Genomic DNA, 17,676 nt, shown 5'->3' with positions numbered 1-17,676 from the left:
ACCTCTTCGACCAAGCTTTTGGTCTTCTGGCCCAACATCTCCTTATATGGCTTGGCGGCAAAATTTTTTTTGTGATAACGCTCCTGTGAAGCGCCTTGGGATGTATTATGTTAAAGGTGCTATATAAATACAAGTTGTTGTTGTGCAAGATCAAGCTGTGAATTTATGGCAACAAGGGAAAACTGATGCAGGAAGGAAACACTCAACACTTTGGAAAATTAGCCAGCTGCCTGGTGGATAAATTTCTTTGCTAAAGCCAAGACTAGGATCTAGATTAAGCAGTTGGTGATGAAAGCCTCGTACGGAGCACTGGACATCGGCATCTAGAACACCAAGGTAGCTGGTAGGTTGCAAGTTGCCTTGTGCAAGTCCTTTCACAAGGTTACTGAAGGTTATTATTTATATATTGACCCAAATTATATATGGAACCTGCAACCTTGTATGTTGTTAGAAATCAGGGATGCCTAAAAATGTATAAAACTGATATGAATGCTGTGTTTAAATCATTGTTTTGAACTGCAGATGGAATGTCTCTTCGGATCAGAGAAATTCTAATGTCTTGGTTTCCTATGGAGGGTATAGTTCTTTGTACTATATACAATCTCCCTGTTGCTAAGCGATTATCTGTTTTTAAGTTAAGACTTGAATCTTGTTTATGTATTTTACGTATAATGCAATGGGTAGGATTTTAAATGAGCTTAACAAAACTGCTGGCGAAGATAATGGGATGGAGGTTGAAAGAGTTAACATAAACATGTTGCTATGTCGTAAAAGAGATAACGACTGGGGCGAGCAGTTTGCTGATTTGGCTTCTTGGGATTAAAGGAGAGAACAGGGACAAGAGAGATTTCCACATGAAGAAACCCTGGGTTAGTGTAAACATGTAGTCAAAATCGTAAGACATCTTTAGGGTGGACTTTGTTTCGAGAATCGATACAAAGAACTAGAAATCTTATTGGATATTATGTTTTTAGGGAAACCTCTATCGGTCAAAAGGTCTTGTCAATATTCCAGGGTCAGGCCCATCCCTAAAAACAGAATAAAGGTAGCCTCCTCAAGGTTGCTCTCATAGACGGTGTGAGGGGAGAGCGGAACAGAAGTCAAGCTGGTCGAACACTTTGAGTGATCCCCATGCTTTACCTAAGGAAGCTCTAGACAAAGAAAGAGACTGCAACCCCGAGAACTGCTCACGTGTGCCAGCCGTTTATCCGATCGGGATGGGTATCAACTACCTGTTACGGTTGTATGTTTTTGCTATATAACTAATGTGTTATATTCCGTCTTAAACTCTGATTAAACACAATATATCCACCAAATTGGTTTTACAGTCAATCCTGATTATTAAAGTGACCAGAAATGAGCTTAAACTTGCCATATTCCTAACAATGTGATGTGCCATAAGACAACCAATTGCCATTTACCACTTTTTTTTTTTGCATTGGAGACAACATGGGATGGCCACCATGTTCTGTTGTCCACTTTGAAAGGTAAATACCAAGCTGGTCATTGTTGAGGCTAAAACTAGTAACATTTATTTACAAATAGGTAAGTACACAGAAGCAAAAAAAATATAACTAGTTGCACAATACACTTAAGTGTTTGAGAAACATTAGAATACACAATTCCTGCAGCTCTTTCCAGAATCTTTTAATGGCATCTCTGCTGAAAAGTTATGTGGGCAATGATCCCAACAGAACTCCTCTCCACTGCCTCACCTGGAAATGTTCAGTGAAAAAAAATTCAAATTCAAGGGGTCAGTTTTCTGAGATTTCAAGTTTCAATACTCAGATTAACGATACTATGCAAAGCACTGGTAGGGAAAACCAATGAGCAATCTGACACATCGCTAAAGTCTCCTCCTTTAAGGCGTCACTCAAAATCCATCTCTTCGATCACATTTCCAGACACCCTGCCTTAACATTTTAAAACCTGAGGTAATTTCTGATGCAATTAACTTTTGAATACAGGAAACATCCCCACAGATAGCTTGCATGGGCAGATAGATGGCCTGTCTGCAAAAGTAGATACCTCAACAGTTTCATATATTGTTTTTCTCTCCCACCACCAATTCAAAAAAAACTCGCTCGACCACAACCAAATAAAGTCAATTTGAAATTCACATTATTCTGTCTAAAGTCATATTAAAAATGATGCACTACAGGGAATGTTTGTGATGAGACATAACAAAACACTGCTTCAGTTATATCTGGGTGAGGAAACTCTGTGGCTTGGGTTTTGCAGGGAACATAAAAACTGATGGCAAAAGCTTCTATAGATATGTGAAGAGAAAAAGATCAGTGAAGACTAATGTAGGTCCCTTACAGTCAGAATCAGGTGAATTCATAACAGGGAACAAGGAAATGGCAGACAAATTGAATAAATATTTTGGTTCTGTCTTCACTAAGGAAGACACGAATAACCTCCCGAAAATACTAAGGGACCGAGGGTCTAGCAAGAAGGGGAAACTGAGAGAAATCCTTATCAGTCAGGAAATGGTGTTAGGGAAATTGAAGGGACTGAAGGCCGATAAATCTCCAGGGCCTGATAGTCTGCATCCCAGAGTACTTAAGGAAGTGGCCCTAGAAATAGTAGATGCATTGGTGGTCATTTTCCAAAATTTCATGGATTCTGGATCAGTTCCCATGGATTGGAGGGTAGCTAATGTAACACCACTTTTTAAAAAAAGGAGGGAGAGAGAAAACGGATAATTATAGACTGGTTAGCCTGACATCGGTAGTGGGGAAAATGCTGGAATTAATTATTAAAGATGTAATAGCAGTGCATCTGGAAAGCAGTGACAGGATCCGTCCAAGTCAGCGTGGATTTATGAAAGGGAAATCATGCTTGACAAATCTTCTAGAGTTTTTTTGAGGATGTGACTAGTAGAGTGGATAAGGGCGAACCAGTGGATGTGGTGTATTTGGACTTTCAAAAGGCTTTTGACAAAGTCCCACACAAGAGATTAGTGTGCAAAATTAAGGCACATGGTATTGGAGGTAATGTATTGGCGTGGATAGAGAACTGGTTGGCAGACAGGAAGCAAAGAGTGGGAATAAACTGGTCCTTTTCAGAATGGCAAACAGTGACTAGTGGGGTACTGCAAGGTTCAGTGCTGGGACCCCAGCTATTTACAATATACATTAATGATTTGGACGAAGGAATTGAAAGTAATATCTCCAAGTTTGCAGATGACACTAAGCTGGGTGGCAATGCGAGCTGCGAGAAGGATGCTAAGAGGCTGCAGGGGGACTTGGACAGGTGAGTGGGCAGATGCATATAATGTGGATAAATGTGAGGTTATCCATTTTGGTGGCAAAAACAGGAAGGCAGATTATTATCTGAATGGTGACAGATTAGGAAAAGGGGAGGTGCAACGAGACCTGGGTGTCATGGTACATCAGTCATTGAAGGTAGGCATGCAGGTACAGCAGGCAGTAAAGAAAGCAAATGGCATGCTGGCCTTCATAGCAAGGGGATTTGAGTATAGGAGCAGGGAAGTCTCACTGCATTTGTACAGGGCCTTGGTGAGACCACACCTTGAGTATTGTGTGCAGTTTTGGTCTCCTAATCTGAGGAAGGATGTGCTTGCTATTGAGAGAGTGCAGCGAAGGTTCATCAGACTGACATACGAGGAAAGACCGGATCGGCTAGGCTTATACTCACTGGAATTTAGAAGAGTGAGAGGGGATCTCATAGAAACTTATAAAATTCTGACGGGACTGAACAGGTTAGATGCAGGTAGAATGTTCCCGATGTTGGGGAAGTCCAGAACCAGGGGTCACAGTCTAAGGATAAGGGGTAAGCCATATAGGACCGAGATGAGGAGAAACTTTTTCACCCAGAGAGTTGTGAACCTGTGGAATTCTCTGCCACAGAAAGTTGTTGAGGCCAATTCGCTGGACATATTCAAAAGGGAGTGAGATGTGGCCCTTACGGCTAAAGGGATCGGGGGTATGGAGAGAAGGCTGGGGTGGGGTACTGAGGTTGCATGATCAGCCATGATCACATTGAATGGCGGTGCAGGCTCAAATGGCCTACTCCTGCACCTATTTTCTATGTTTGACATGGTGGTCAAGGGAACGAGGAAGAAGCAGCAGAGCCTGCTGAACATATGGTCACAACCTTACTGACAAAAAAATCCTTGAGCTCCTTGCACTTGTCATCTGAGTTGAGGATGGAGAGGGGTTACAGAAGACAGTTAGTGGTGAAAAAGGAAACCGGGGGTTACCTTTGCTTTCCAGGATGATCCTGGAGTAGTGCGCAGTTTTGGCAGAGAGTGATGGTGCTTGATGTGGTCCAGTCAGATCTCGAGATAAGATAGCTGCGTCAAGTGTGTGCCAGACATGCTCAAGTCTGTGCCCCTTGGACTTGAGGGAATGAAAGTGGGGGCCATACCTGGGAGTCTGGCCAGGATCGCAGAGAGTCGAGGTTTTGCTAGAGTCAAGCACATCAAAGCTGGCGGTGAGGGCATCAAAAGATGGAGTTGAGTAAATCAGTGCAGAAGTATCATGGAATGGAGGGCCAAATGAGAGGCAGTTGTAAGTTTGACAATGCAGTTCTAAGTGACTTAAGGGGAGTGTTTTTTTCCAAGTATGCATTTAAGTACATGACTAAAATTTTATGGAACAATAACTATTTGCAGAGATTGCAATTTGTGTTTTATACAAAAATAACAGCAACAAGAAAAATTCATTCTATTTATATAAATAATAAAATTTGTATGTTTATAGATGTCCCTCATGTCCGATTTCCAAGATCCTACTGGACCATGGAGAGCAGGGTCTTGATTTGCCCCATTCTTAATTAGTGGGTGAAAAATCTATCTTATGTGACCAATACATTTAAGTTATAATTAGTCACTAGGTTGCTAACACAGGTAAGCATGATATAGGTTGTATCTGTTGGCTCCATGACCTCATGCTCTATTCTGCTTCCAGGCCTGATCACTCACACAGCACCTCGGCCCTTGCCTAGCCCACTCATGTTTCAGCATCAGTATCTTCTCCACCCCACTCTCTACTGGCTTCTGTCACCCATGTATTTTGCAAAGGATAGGCGAGATGCACCGACTACTTTTAAATTGCTTAATGTACAGGCTTCCATGGAGCATTCAGCAAAGCAGACAAAAGGGCAAGGGACCAGGATTGGAATGGTGCTGCCAGGGATGATAATGGAAGTTCGCTCCAGACTTATAACTGAGCTGAAGTGTTGCTGTGGTGGTGATCAAAATCTTTCAAAGTGGAGTATAGGATGACAATGTTCCCAAGAGGAGGCATGACATTGCATCTAGAGATTGGCTAACTTGTGAGACGACCCGAGAGTTACAGCATCAAGTCTGCCTACAGGTCTGTGTGGTGGTAAGAGAAAATGGAGAAAGAGAAAGACTGAAAGAGAGGGGGAAAAAAGTTAGAAAATTTAAACAGAATGGGCTCAAGTTTCCAAACAATAAAAAATGGGTGCCCCTCCGAGCTGGGCGCCCGTTTATCGCGCCTTTTTAAAAAAAAAAAAAAAAAAAAAATCGCAATTCTGGAGCGCCCTGCAGCTCCTTGTCTGCCTGGCGCGGCGCCCGGGGGGGCGGAGCCTACACTCGCGCCGATTTTGTAAGTGGGAGGGGGCGGGTACTATTTAAATGAGTTTTTTTCCTGCCGGCAACGCTGCGCGTGCGCGTTGGAGCGTTCGCGCACGCGCAGTGTGAAAAAAACATTGGCACTCGGCCATTTTTGTAGCTGTTTAATTTTTGAACATTTTTTTAATAAAAGCACATTGCCATCAGCACATCAGCACTTGCAGCCTTCTCACTGTCTCCTTCCACCTCCCCCCCCACTCCGTGGGAAAGAACGGGCGCCTCCTCTCCCCTCCCCCCCCCCCCGCGGGAAAGAACCGGCGCCTCTTTCACCCCCCCTCCGCGGGAAAGAACGGGCGCCTCCTCTCCCCTCCCCCCCCCCCCGCGGGAAAAAACGGGCGCCTCCTCTCCCCCCCCCCGCGGGAAGAACGCGTGCCTCCCCCCCCACCCGCGGGAAAGAACGGGCGCCTCCTCTCCCCCCCCCCCCCCCCCCCGCGGGAAAGAACGGGCGCCTCCTCTCCCCTCCCCCCCCCCGCGGGAAAGAACGGGCGCCTCCTCTCCCCCCCCCCCCCGCGGGAAAGAACGGGCGCCTCCTCCCCCCCCCCCCCCCCCGCGGGAAGAACGGGCGCCTCCTCCCCCCCCCCCCGCGGGAAGAACGGGCGCCTCAGGCTGACTGCAGAATTCTCCGTGCCTGAAGCACTTTCACACAGGTAGGAAGAAGGTTTATTTAATCTTTTCTTTGCTTATAAATGTTTATTCAGGTTGGATTTATTTGTATAATATTTGTAAAAGTATAAATAAGGATTTATTGTAGAATTTAATGACTTCCCTTCCCCCCCCCCACCTCGTTCTGGACGCCTAATTTGTAACCTGCGCCTGATTTTTTAATGTGTAGAAATGGTTTTTTCAGTTCTACAAAAATCTTCACTTGCTCCATTCTAACTTAGTTTGGAGTACGTTTTCACTGTGGAAACTTTGAAATCAGGCGTCAGTGGCCGGACACGCCCCCTTTTGAAGAAAAAATTCTGTTCCAAAGTAGAACTGTTCTACCTGACTAGAACTGCATAAAACAAAATGTGGAGAATTGCGATTTCCAAGATAGTCCGTTCTCCACCAGTTGCTCCTAAAAATCAGGCGCAAATCATGTGGAAACTTGGGCCCAATACATGGAGGGAGATGCATAAGAGAGAGAACAAGAGAAATCAATAGAATCTTATATTGTGGGAGGCAGGAGTCAGAGATGGAGATAGACAGTGGGAGAAAGTGTATTTGAGAAGGAGAAAGAACAGAAGAACTAAGAACAGGAGTAGGCCATATGGCCCCTCGAGCCTGCTCCGCCATTCAATAAGATCATGGGCTGATCTGGTCTTGGACTCAGCTCCACTTCCCTGCCTGCTCCCCATAACCCCTATCCCCTTATCGCTCAAGAAACTGTCTATTTCTGTCTTAAATTTATTCAATGTCCCAGCTTCCACAGCTCTCCGAGGCAGCAAATTCCACAGATTTACAATCCTCAGAGAGAAGAAATTCCTCCTCATCTCTGTTTTAAATGGGCGGCCCCTTATTCTAAGATCATGCTTCTAGTTCTAGTCTCCCCCATCAGTGGAAACATCCTCTCTGCATCCACCTTGTCAAGCCCCCTCATAATCTTATACGTTTCGATAAGATCACCTCTCATTCTTCTGAATTCCAATGAGTAGAGGCCCAACCTATTCAACCTTTCCTCATAAATCAACCCCCTCATCCCCGGAATCAACCTAGTGAACCTTCTCTGAACTGCCTCCAAAGCAAGTATATCCTTTCGTAAATATGGAAACCAAAACTGCACGCAGTATTCCAGGTGTGGCCTCACCAATACCTTGCATAGCTGTAGCAAGACTTCCCTGCTTTTATACTCTATCGCCTTTGCAATAAAGGCCAAGATACCATTGGCCTTCCTGATCACTTGCTGTACCTGCATACTATCCTTTTGCGTTTCATGCACAAGTACCCCCAGGTCCTGCTGGACTGCGGCACTTTGCAATCTTTCTCATTTTAAATAATAACTTGCTCTTTGATTTTTTTCTGCCAAAGTGCACGACCTCACACTTTCCAACATTATACTCCATCTGCCAAATTTTTGCCCACTCACTTAGCCTGTCCATGTCCTTTTGCAGATTTTTTGTGTCCTCCTCCAGAGACAAGCAAGAAAGAAGAAAGTGAGTCAAAGACAGAAGTTATTTCTTTATAAGAGACATAGAAAGAAACATTGAAATCTACAGCACAGAAAGAGGCTATTTCAGCCCATCGTGTCTGCGTCGGCCGACAAAGAGCCACACAGCCCTCGGTCAGAAGCCCTGAAGGTTACATATAAACCTATGAACAATGGCGGAAAGGTAAAGAGCATCTGGCCCAACCAGTCTTCCCCACACAACTGCGACATTCCTTACACTGAAACATTCTACACTCCACCCCAACCGGAGTCATGTGATCTCCTGGGAGAGGCAAAAAAAACAAATTAAAAACCCCAGGCCAATTGGAGAAAAAAAATCTGGGAAAATTCCTCTCCAACCCATCCAGGCGATCACCCTGGTCGTATTCGATTCCCTGCAGTACTTACCATCGTATCTGCACCAGCCAACAAGAGGTTATGCACTCTAATCCCACTTACCAGCTCTAGGTCCGTAACCCTGCAGGTTACTGCACTTCAAGTGCCCATCCAACCATCTCTTAAAAGTGGCGAGTGTTTCTGCATCCACCACTATTCCAGGCAGCGAGTTCCAGATCCCCACAATCCTCTGCGTGAAGGCGGCTCCCCTCAAATCCCCTCTAAACCTTCCACCAACCACCTTAAAACTATGTCCCCTCGTAATTGACCCCTCCACTATATCCAGGCCCCTCAAAATGTTATACACCTCAATGAGGTCTCCTATCAGCCTCCTCTGTTCCAATGAGAACAAACCTAGCCTATCCAATCTTTCCTCATAGCTAAGATTCTTCATTCCAGGCAGAATCCTAGTAAATCTCCTCTGCACCCTCTCTTGTGCAATCACGTCCTTCCTATAATACGGCGACCAGAACTGCATGCAGTACTCCAGCTGTGGCCTAACCAGAGTATGAAACAATTTAAGTATAACCTCCCTGCTCTTGGATTCTATGCCTTGGCCAATAAAGGCAAGCATTCCGTATGCCTTCTTAACCACCTTATCCACCTGGCCTGTTACTTTCAGGGATCTGTGGACAAGCACTCCAAGGTCCCTTTGTTCATTGCATTTGGAAAGAGGTAATATGATAGATCCAAGTCAGCATGGATTTGTGAAAGGGAAATCATGCTTGACAAATCTTCTGGAATTTTGAGAGGATGTTTCCAGTAGAGTGGACAAGGGAGAACCAGTTGATGTGGTATATTTGGACTTTCAGAAGGCTTTCGACAAGGTCCCACACAAGAGATTAATGTGCAAAGTTAAAGCACATGGGATTGGGGGTAGTGTGCTGACATGGATTGAGAACTGGTTGTCAGACAGGAAACAAAGAGTAGGAGTAAATGGGGACTTTTCAGAATGGCAGGCAGTGACTAGTGGGGTACCGCAAGGTTCTGTGCTGGGGCCCCAGCTGTTTACACTGTACATTAATGATTTAGACGAGGGGATTAAATGTAGTATCTCCAAATTTGCGGATGACACTAAGTTGGGTGGCAGTGAGGCTGCGAGGAGGATGCTATGAGGCTGCAGAGTGACTTGGATAGGTTAGGTGAGTGGGCAAATGCATGGCAGATGAAGTATAATGTGGATAAATGTGAGGTTATCCACTTTGGTGGTAAAAACAGAGAGACAGACTATTATCTGAATGGTGACAGATTAGGAAAAGGGGAGGTGCAAAAAGACCTGGGTGTCATGGTACATCAGTCATTGAAGATTGGCATGCAGGTACAGCAGGCGGTTAAGAAAGCAAATGGCATGTTGGCCTTCATAGCGAGGGGATTTGAGTACAGGGGCAGGGAGGTGTTGCTACAATTGTACAGGGCATTGGTGAGGCCACACCTGGAGTATTGTGTACAGTTTTGGTCTCCTAACCTGAGGAAGGACATTCTTGCTATTGAGGGAGTGCAGCGAAGGTTCACCAGACTGATTCCCGGGATGGCGGGACTGACCTATCAAGAAAGACTGGATCAACTGGGCTTGTATTCACTGGAGTTCAGAAGAATGAGAGGGGACCTCATAGAAACGTTTAAAATTCTGACGGGGTTAGACAGGTTAGATGCAGGAAGAATGTTCCCAATGTTGGGGAAGTCCAGAACCAGGGGACACAGTCTAAGGATAAGGGGGAAGCCATTTAGGACCGAGATGAGGAGGAATTTCTTCACCCAGAGAGTGGTGAACCTGTGGAATTCTCTACCACAGAAAGTTGTTGAGGCCAATTCACTAAATATATTCAAAAAGGAGTTAGATGAAATCCTTACTACTAGGGGAATCAAGGGGTATGGTGAGAAAGCAGGAATGGGGTACTGAAGTTGCATGTTCAGCCATGAACTCATTGAATGGCGGTGCAGGCTAGAAGGGCCGAATGGCCTACTCCTGCACCTATTTTCTATGTTTCTATTTCTAAGTGGCCTATCGTTTAATGTGTATACCCTTTCCTTATTAGCCCTCCCCAAGTGCATTACCTCACACTACTCCGAATTAAATTCCATTTGCCACTGCTCTGCCCACCTGACCAGTAGATTGATATCCTCCTGCAGTCCATGACTTTCCTCTTCATTATCAACCACACAGCCAATTTTAGTGTCATCTGCAAACTTCTTAATCATACTCCCTATACTCAAATCTAAATCATTGATATATACCACAAAAGCAAGGGACCCAGTACTGAACCCTGTGGAACCTCATCCTTCCAGTCACAAAAGCATCCATCAACCATTACCCTTTGCTTCCTACCTCAAAGCCAATTTTGGATCTAATTTGCCACTTTGCCCTGGATCCCATGGACTTTAACCTTCGTGGCCAGTCTGCCATGTGGGACCTTATCAAAAGCTTTGCTAAAGTCCATACATACTACATCATACGCACTACCCTCATCGAACCTCCTGGTTACCTCCTCAAAAAATTCAATCAGGTTAGTCAAACACGATCTTCCATTAACAAATCTGTGCTGGCAGTCCCGAATAAAAATCCTCGTTTTTGTCCATGAGCAATGCCAGCTAGCACGCCCAAGTAAGTGGGGCCGAGTGACAACAGGCAGTCAGCTCAAGAACAGCATTCACAGAAGCTTGTGAGTAAATCTGTTGCTTGCCAACTCCCAGAAATAGAATGTGGCCTGCTGTCTCAGGATTAAGGCGGGAAGAACAGGGTGACTTTAACACAGAAGATGTATCAATTAAGGAATCAGGTCGCATCAGAATACATACAGCAGGGATTGAGCAATATCGAGAAAGGGGCAAGCAACCGGAAAACTGAAATAAGGGCAGAGAGAGGGATCATTTCAGTCAAAATTGTCTAAGTCAGTTTCAGCCAGAAGCCTCACTCCTGAACTGGTTTGTCAAGGCTGCTGGTATGTTTTGACACCAACTAAAATTGCATTAACCTAAATTGTTTAAAAAAGGGATTAATTAAAAGACAAATTTCGAAACCATGTATAAAAAAAAAAGACTATTTTTGACAGACATTCAAGCCCCACCCCCCACTGCCTGCACTGCACTTTTTTGACTGATAGGTGACAAGCCCTGTCCAGTCAAGCTCCACCCCTCCCACTCCCGGCCCAAATCATTCCATGTTCGTGGTGTGAGGACTCTCTTTCCCCTCCCCGAAGCCCCTGGGCGGCCTGGGCCCGATGGCGAGAGAGGGCCTGCGGGGAGAGAGAGAAGCGGGACTCCGAACGCCTCCCACTGAGCTGCAAGCCCCGAATGGTGGGGGAGGGAGAGAGCGAGAGGCTGGGGGTGGGGGGGGGGGGGGTGGGGGGGGAAAGAGAGAGAGAGAGACTGGGAAGGGAGGGAGAGGGAGAGAGTGCGCATACGCGCCTGGGGGGGGGGGGGTGAAAGAGCGAGCGAGCCTGGTTGGGGGGGGGAGACAGAGGGGGGAAAGAGAGAGCACCTGGTTTTGGAGTGGGGGGGGGGGCGGGAGGAGAGAAAGAGAGAGCCTGAGGGAGGGAGAGAGAGCGAGCAAGCCTGGGGGGTGGGGGGAAATCAGAGGGAACAGGGAGAAGATGGATCATGTTCTTTCAACTCCCTACAAGGGATATCGTTGGGAGTGGGTGATATTCAGAAGTCACGACACTGTCACTATTCACTTCATACCCAATAAACATGTTAACAATCTGTACACAATACCCCATCTATGGTTTGGCGGGGGGGGGGGGGGTGGCGGCGCGGAGGATGCACTTGCACTGGGGTACAGGACTTTGGCTGGCCCTTGCTGTCTTCCGGGGAGCTCTGTCCTCTGTCGCTTCAGGAAGTCAAAGTGGATCGAGTTACAATTTGCAAAGTCAGTGAGACCTTGGGATGGGTGGTTCCAGTGACACATTCCTGTCAAACTTCAGGGTGTGGCTTATCCTCCAAGGAGACCAATCAGAAACAAAGGGTGGAGCATGTTGGCAGTACAAATAAATGCGTCCATAAAAAAAACTAGTCCGCAGTTATGCATCAATGAGGCAGTATTTAAGATTTCTGAATTTTAGAATTCCCTTTCCCATTTTGTGTGAGAGTATGTTAAAATTGCACCAATTTGCAAGCTAAAAGATACTCCACATATAATTCTCAGTTTTAAACTGTTGCTATATGGAAACTAAGATGTGTACATAGGTTTAAAAAGAAAGGGAAAAGAATCGTTAGCATGCAGAAGAGGAAGAGCAGCTGTAGAATGCAGGTCCGAAGAGTGGATTGATGAATAAACACCTGAGATATTGCCTTTATGCCCTTTATTCTTCATTTCCTTCAGATCATTTACTAGAATGTTAACAGCTGGAAGTGACACGACAATTTTCCCTCAATAGCGCTGCTATTTATCAGCTCCATACATTTCCAAATTAAAATTACAACACAACGCGGACAAAGATTTGAGAAGATCTGGTCTGCCTCACCAGTGAGTGAAGAGAGTTTTCATATCTGGGAGACGATGGAGTCCCTCCTGGTCTCGACCACTGGTTAGCACCTGTGCAAAGCAAGACCCAAAGGAAGCCATTAATATACAGTTGAGAGAATTACAAGCTTTATACATTTAAACAAAAAAAAACACATCTGAGTGGGGATACAGAGTTTCTGTTTGGCAAGTGTTCAAAAAGCAAAGCAAGATAGGTCATGTGTTTCCTATGAAAAAGCCGAACATTCAGATAAATCAATGCCGTCAGCCTATAAAAACTTTGAAGAATTATGAAAACACAAACCCTTAACAAAAAGTATGACATTTGAATTAAATATACTAACAGTGCAAAAATAGATTTAATTACATCACCACTGCTCATCAATAGAATAATGTTATAGATTTATACAAACACATACCAAATTAGCTGAAGCAACACCATAAAAACTAGTGATTATTTTAAAAACTGCATTTGATACTGTACATCTGTTTGCATTCTACCGGTTAGAATCTGGAATCATTTTGCTCTGAGCTCACTCATTATATCCAGATGCCGGCAGAGATGAATTTCAGTAGTTTAATATTGTTGCTGTTAAAAGATTCCAATGGAAAAATATTTATTTTTTTCTTACATCCTTTTGATATTTCTGTGGATTCCTTTTTCCATACATTGCAAAAAGCAATGACTACTTAGCCTAACAGGAGCAAACCACTGAAGTTGGATTTATAGTACAGCAGATGACCCAGAGTCTAAGTTCTTAATGAATATCTGCATGAGCCTGAAGTATATTGCTAGCGATTCAGACAGATACCACCATAAACGGTCTTTAAACCTGGAACTCAAATCATCCCTTTGGTGCCCAAATCTTCCAACATTTGCCCAGTTGTGACACCAAATCAACTGGTACTTTGTATTTTTAATACTCTGCTCAGAACAGCATATTTATAGGATCCATTTGTACAATTGAATTTTAATATAAACTCTATGGAGTGATGATGAAAACACTGCAAGAAATTCAGTCCACAATTCTGACATGGATAACCTGAGCCCCAGGGATTTCCAATATTCTATGCATTGGCTTCAGATGTGACACGTTTTAAGGCCAAGCCTCAACAGCGGAAGGGTTTTCCCTCATGTGAGCGAATCTGAAACAGTCAGCCTCATTCTGCTAGAAAGTAGCACACATGCAATCAGGATTTTTTTGACAGGTGCTAGACAAGAACATGGATATTTTAAAATCAAAAACAAAATGAGGGCAGATTTTTCTACACTTGTGGAACACAAATTTAATTGATCTGAAAATAAAACCAACAGTAATAGAAGTGTAAGTAAGCTGGGCTTCATTACAGATGTCACTATGTACACTCCCTGCTCAGCATCTGCCAAAAGGTATTTTTATTTAAATTTAAAAAGGCATAGTTATTAGTAATTACTGGTTTGCAAGCTGAATTTCTGTACACAAGCTGCAGCCATTTTGTTGAACTGCAGTGGACATGAGCGTAAATATTTGGACGTGCTTATTTGTACTGCAAAAATGGCCAACATGCTCCACCCTTTGTTTCGGATTGGTCCCCTTGGGAGTTTCCCAGGAATTTGTAACAGGAACCACCCATCCCAAGGTCTCACTGACTTTGCAAATTGTAACTCGATCCACTTTGACTTCCTGAAGCGACAGAGGACAGAGCTCCCCAGAAGACAGCAAGAGCCAGCCAAAGTCCCGTACCCCAGTTCAAGTACATTCATCCCCCAGCCAAAGTGTCTTTATCACAGCACAAGTATATCCTCTCCACTGTCTTCCCCCCCCCCCCCCCACTTAGATGGGGCAGGCATTGTGTACATATTGTTAACAGGTTTATTGGGTATGGAGTGAATAGTGACAGTGTCGTGACTTCTGGATATCATCCACTCCAACGATGTCCCTTGTAGGGGGTTGGAAGAACATGATGCGTCTCCCGTCCCACCCGTGTCTCTGTCACCCCCTACCCACAGCCTCTCTCTCTATCTATCTATCTATCTCCCCACCGCCAGCCTCTCTCTTCTCTTCCCTCTCCCCCCCGCCCGTCTCTCTCTCTCTCTCTCACCCCCCCCACCCGTGTCTCTCTCTCTCACCCCCACCCCCGCCAGCCTCTCTCCCTCTGCAGACTCTCTCTTCTCTTCCCTTCCCTTCCCCCCGCCAACCTCTCTCTTCTCTCCCCCCCAGACTCTCTTTCTCTCTCTTCACCCCGCACCCCCACCCCCAGCCTCTCTACTTCCCTTCCCTTTCCTTCCCCCCGCCAGCCTCTCCCTCGCTATAGGGGCCCAAGACGGTCACTCTCGGCCCCCTGCCCGTCGCTCTCGGGGCCCAGAACGGCTGGGGGGAGGGAAAGAGAGTCGGAGCCTCAGGTCTTGCTTCTCAGCACCACGCGCATGGACTGATTCGGGCCGGGAGGGGAGGCGAAACTTGTCGCTTGTTGGTCAAAAAAGTGCAATAAGGGCAAGGGGGGGGGGGCTTGACAGACACACGTCTATCAAAAAAAGTGCAGTACAAATAGTTACATCGTAAATATTTTTACACTAAAGGTATTTTTACACCAATGGTCTTAAAAGGTGTAATCTTCCTGAAGATGGCAACTTCAAAATATTATATTTTGAATCAGTGTTCCTTTGATAAATATTTCTAAAAGTAACTGACTCAAATCAAAATGCTAATTCAAATGCAAAGTTCAAGTCTTCACACATTTATGCACCTGAAATTAACTATGTTTAAGCAACACAGTGAAACAGATCTAAAATTCAATTGATCAATGAAAATCTTCCCAAAAAAGCACTTGGTAACAAGATGGTGTTAAAAAGTCAAAAACTTTCCACAGTAGGATTTGTTGAAACCGCTCAAGATTCTGCTACTTATCCATCACTCACTGCCTTCGTTACAAGGGCACCATTCATAACCATTCTCACCACCACCAAAAAGAAAAAGGATCACATTCCAAGGTTCATTTAAAATGGCGTCTTAAATTTCATATGCATAAAAAATAATGTGTTATGGTCCTCTTTACAGTTTTTTGGGAAAAAAAAGTACATTTAAAAAGGAAAAATGTTGTCTTTCATACCAACAACTTTGAAGTATTGCATCTTTGCTTTATCATGAGCAAATTGCACCTGTGTAAACCTCGAGTTGCGTCCTCCAAATGAGCAAATTAAATCTACACAAGGAAGCTTCATTTTCAATGTGACTACTGAATCAAATGCAAGACTCATTAATCCCTCATTATACAATTCAACAAGGAGTCTTCAGTTATTACTGCAAGAATTGCCAAAAGCAGCTGCTTAGTGACAGCTCAAAAGATGTTTAATATTCAATGAAATCCTAGCAATTTAAAAAAGGGAAAAAGCACATGCGCTTATGAGCTTCTACCTCATCAGTTGTAGCAGGGAATTCCAATCGCCATACAAAATATTTTCATTTTTTAAATTACTATATTAACACCGAGTAGAAATCATTTTCCCACTGTATGATTCTGATTTCCAAGCAAATGGACAATAATAAGACACCTTTTAAAGATAAGTTACATCTGAAGCAGTTGTTTTAACTGGATTGCAGCATCTGATAGTATTCATTGATGAATGGCAGAAACCTATGTCATCCCAATGCAACTGACAAAAGTACCTCCACTGTGACTTAACAGTTCACTGCGATCAATGCTACAGCAAATAAGTTTGAAAAAGTGCTCATGAAAATCATTCTTTCGTTCAATTACAGATGCAATGACATATTTGCACATTGGTCTACTTTGAATCTACTATGAAACAAGGATCTGGACATTCATTGATTAGAAAAAGAATAGCGCCTTTCACGGCCTCAAGACGCCCCAATGCGCTTTACAGCTAATGAAGTACTTTTGGAGTGTAGTCACTGCTGTAGTAGGAAACATGGCAGCCAATTTGCGCACAAACAGAGGCTGAACTCCAGGTCATAGTCCGACTTATTTACTGAGGCATACGAAACATAGAAAATAGGTGCGGAGTAGGCCATTCGGCCCTTTGAGCCTGCACCGCCATTCAATAAGATCATGGCTGATCATTCCCTCAGTACCTCTTTCCTGCTTTCTCTCCATACCCCTTGATCCCTTTAGCCGTAAGAGCCATATCTAACTCCCTCTTGAATATATCCAATGAACGGGCATCAACAACTCTCTCCGGTAGGGAATTCCACAGGTTAACAACTCTCTGAGTGAAGAAGTTTCTCCTCATCTCAGTCCTAAATGGCCTACCCCTTATCCTAAAACTGTCTCGCCTGGTTCTGGTCTTTCCCAACATTGGGAACATTCTTCCTGCATCTAACCTGTCCAGTCCTGTCAGAATCTTATACATTTCTATGAGATCCCCTCTCATTCTTCTAAACTCCAGTGTATAAAAGCCCAGTTGATCCAGTCTCTCCTCACATATCAGTCCTGCCATCCCTGGAATCAGTCTGGTGAACCTTCGCTGCACTCTCTCATTAGCAAGAAAGTCCTTCCTCAGATTAGGAGACCAAAACTGAACTTAATATTCCAGATGAGGCCTCACTAAGGCCCTGTACAACTGCAGTAAGACATCCCTGCTCCTATACGCAAATCCCCTCGCTATGAAGGCCAACATACCATTTGCCTCCTTCACCACCTGCTGTACCTGCATGCCAACTTTCAATGACTGATGTACCATGACACCCAGGTCTCGTTGCATCTCCCCTTTTCCTAATCTGCCGCCATTCAGATAATATTCTGCCTTCGTGTTTTTGCCCCCAAAGTGGATAACCTCACATTTATCTACATTATACTGTATCTGACATCCATTTGCCCACTCACCTAATCTGTCCAAGTCATCCTGCAGCCTCTTAGCGTCCTCCTCACGGCTCACACCGCCCCCAGCTTAGTGTCATCTGCAAACTTGGAGATATTACACTCAATTCCTTCATCCAAATCATTGATGTATATTGTAATGAGCTGGGGTCCCAGCCCTGAGCCCTGCGGCACACCACTAGTCACTGCCTGCCATTCTGAAAAGGACCCGTTTATCCCAACTCTCTGCTTCCTGTCTGCCAACCA

The 17,676-nt window shown here is 44.6% G+C and overlaps 1 protein-coding gene across 8 annotated transcripts in view; it reads right to left on the bottom strand.

Annotated features, from left to right (window-relative positions):
- Positions 1–17,676, bottom strand: part of tcf12 (transcription factor 12) — a 318,722-nt gene that overhangs the window by 48,651 nt on the left and 252,395 nt on the right. For all 8 annotated transcript variants that reach the window (XM_070858349.1, XM_070858348.1, XM_070858350.1 and 5 more), the window contains one exon: positions 12,614–12,684. In XM_070858349.1, the coding sequence (XP_070714450.1) occupies positions 12,614–12,684 (71 nt within the window). The remainder of the gene's footprint in view (positions 1–12,613; positions 12,685–17,676) is intronic.

This window comes from Pristiophorus japonicus, chromosome 17 (assembly GCF_044704955.1).
Source record: "Pristiophorus japonicus isolate sPriJap1 chromosome 17, sPriJap1.hap1, whole genome shotgun sequence".
Taxonomy (NCBI): domain Eukaryota; kingdom Metazoa; phylum Chordata; class Chondrichthyes; family Pristiophoridae; genus Pristiophorus; species Pristiophorus japonicus.
This window is presented reverse-complemented; position numbering and strand designations above follow the sequence as displayed.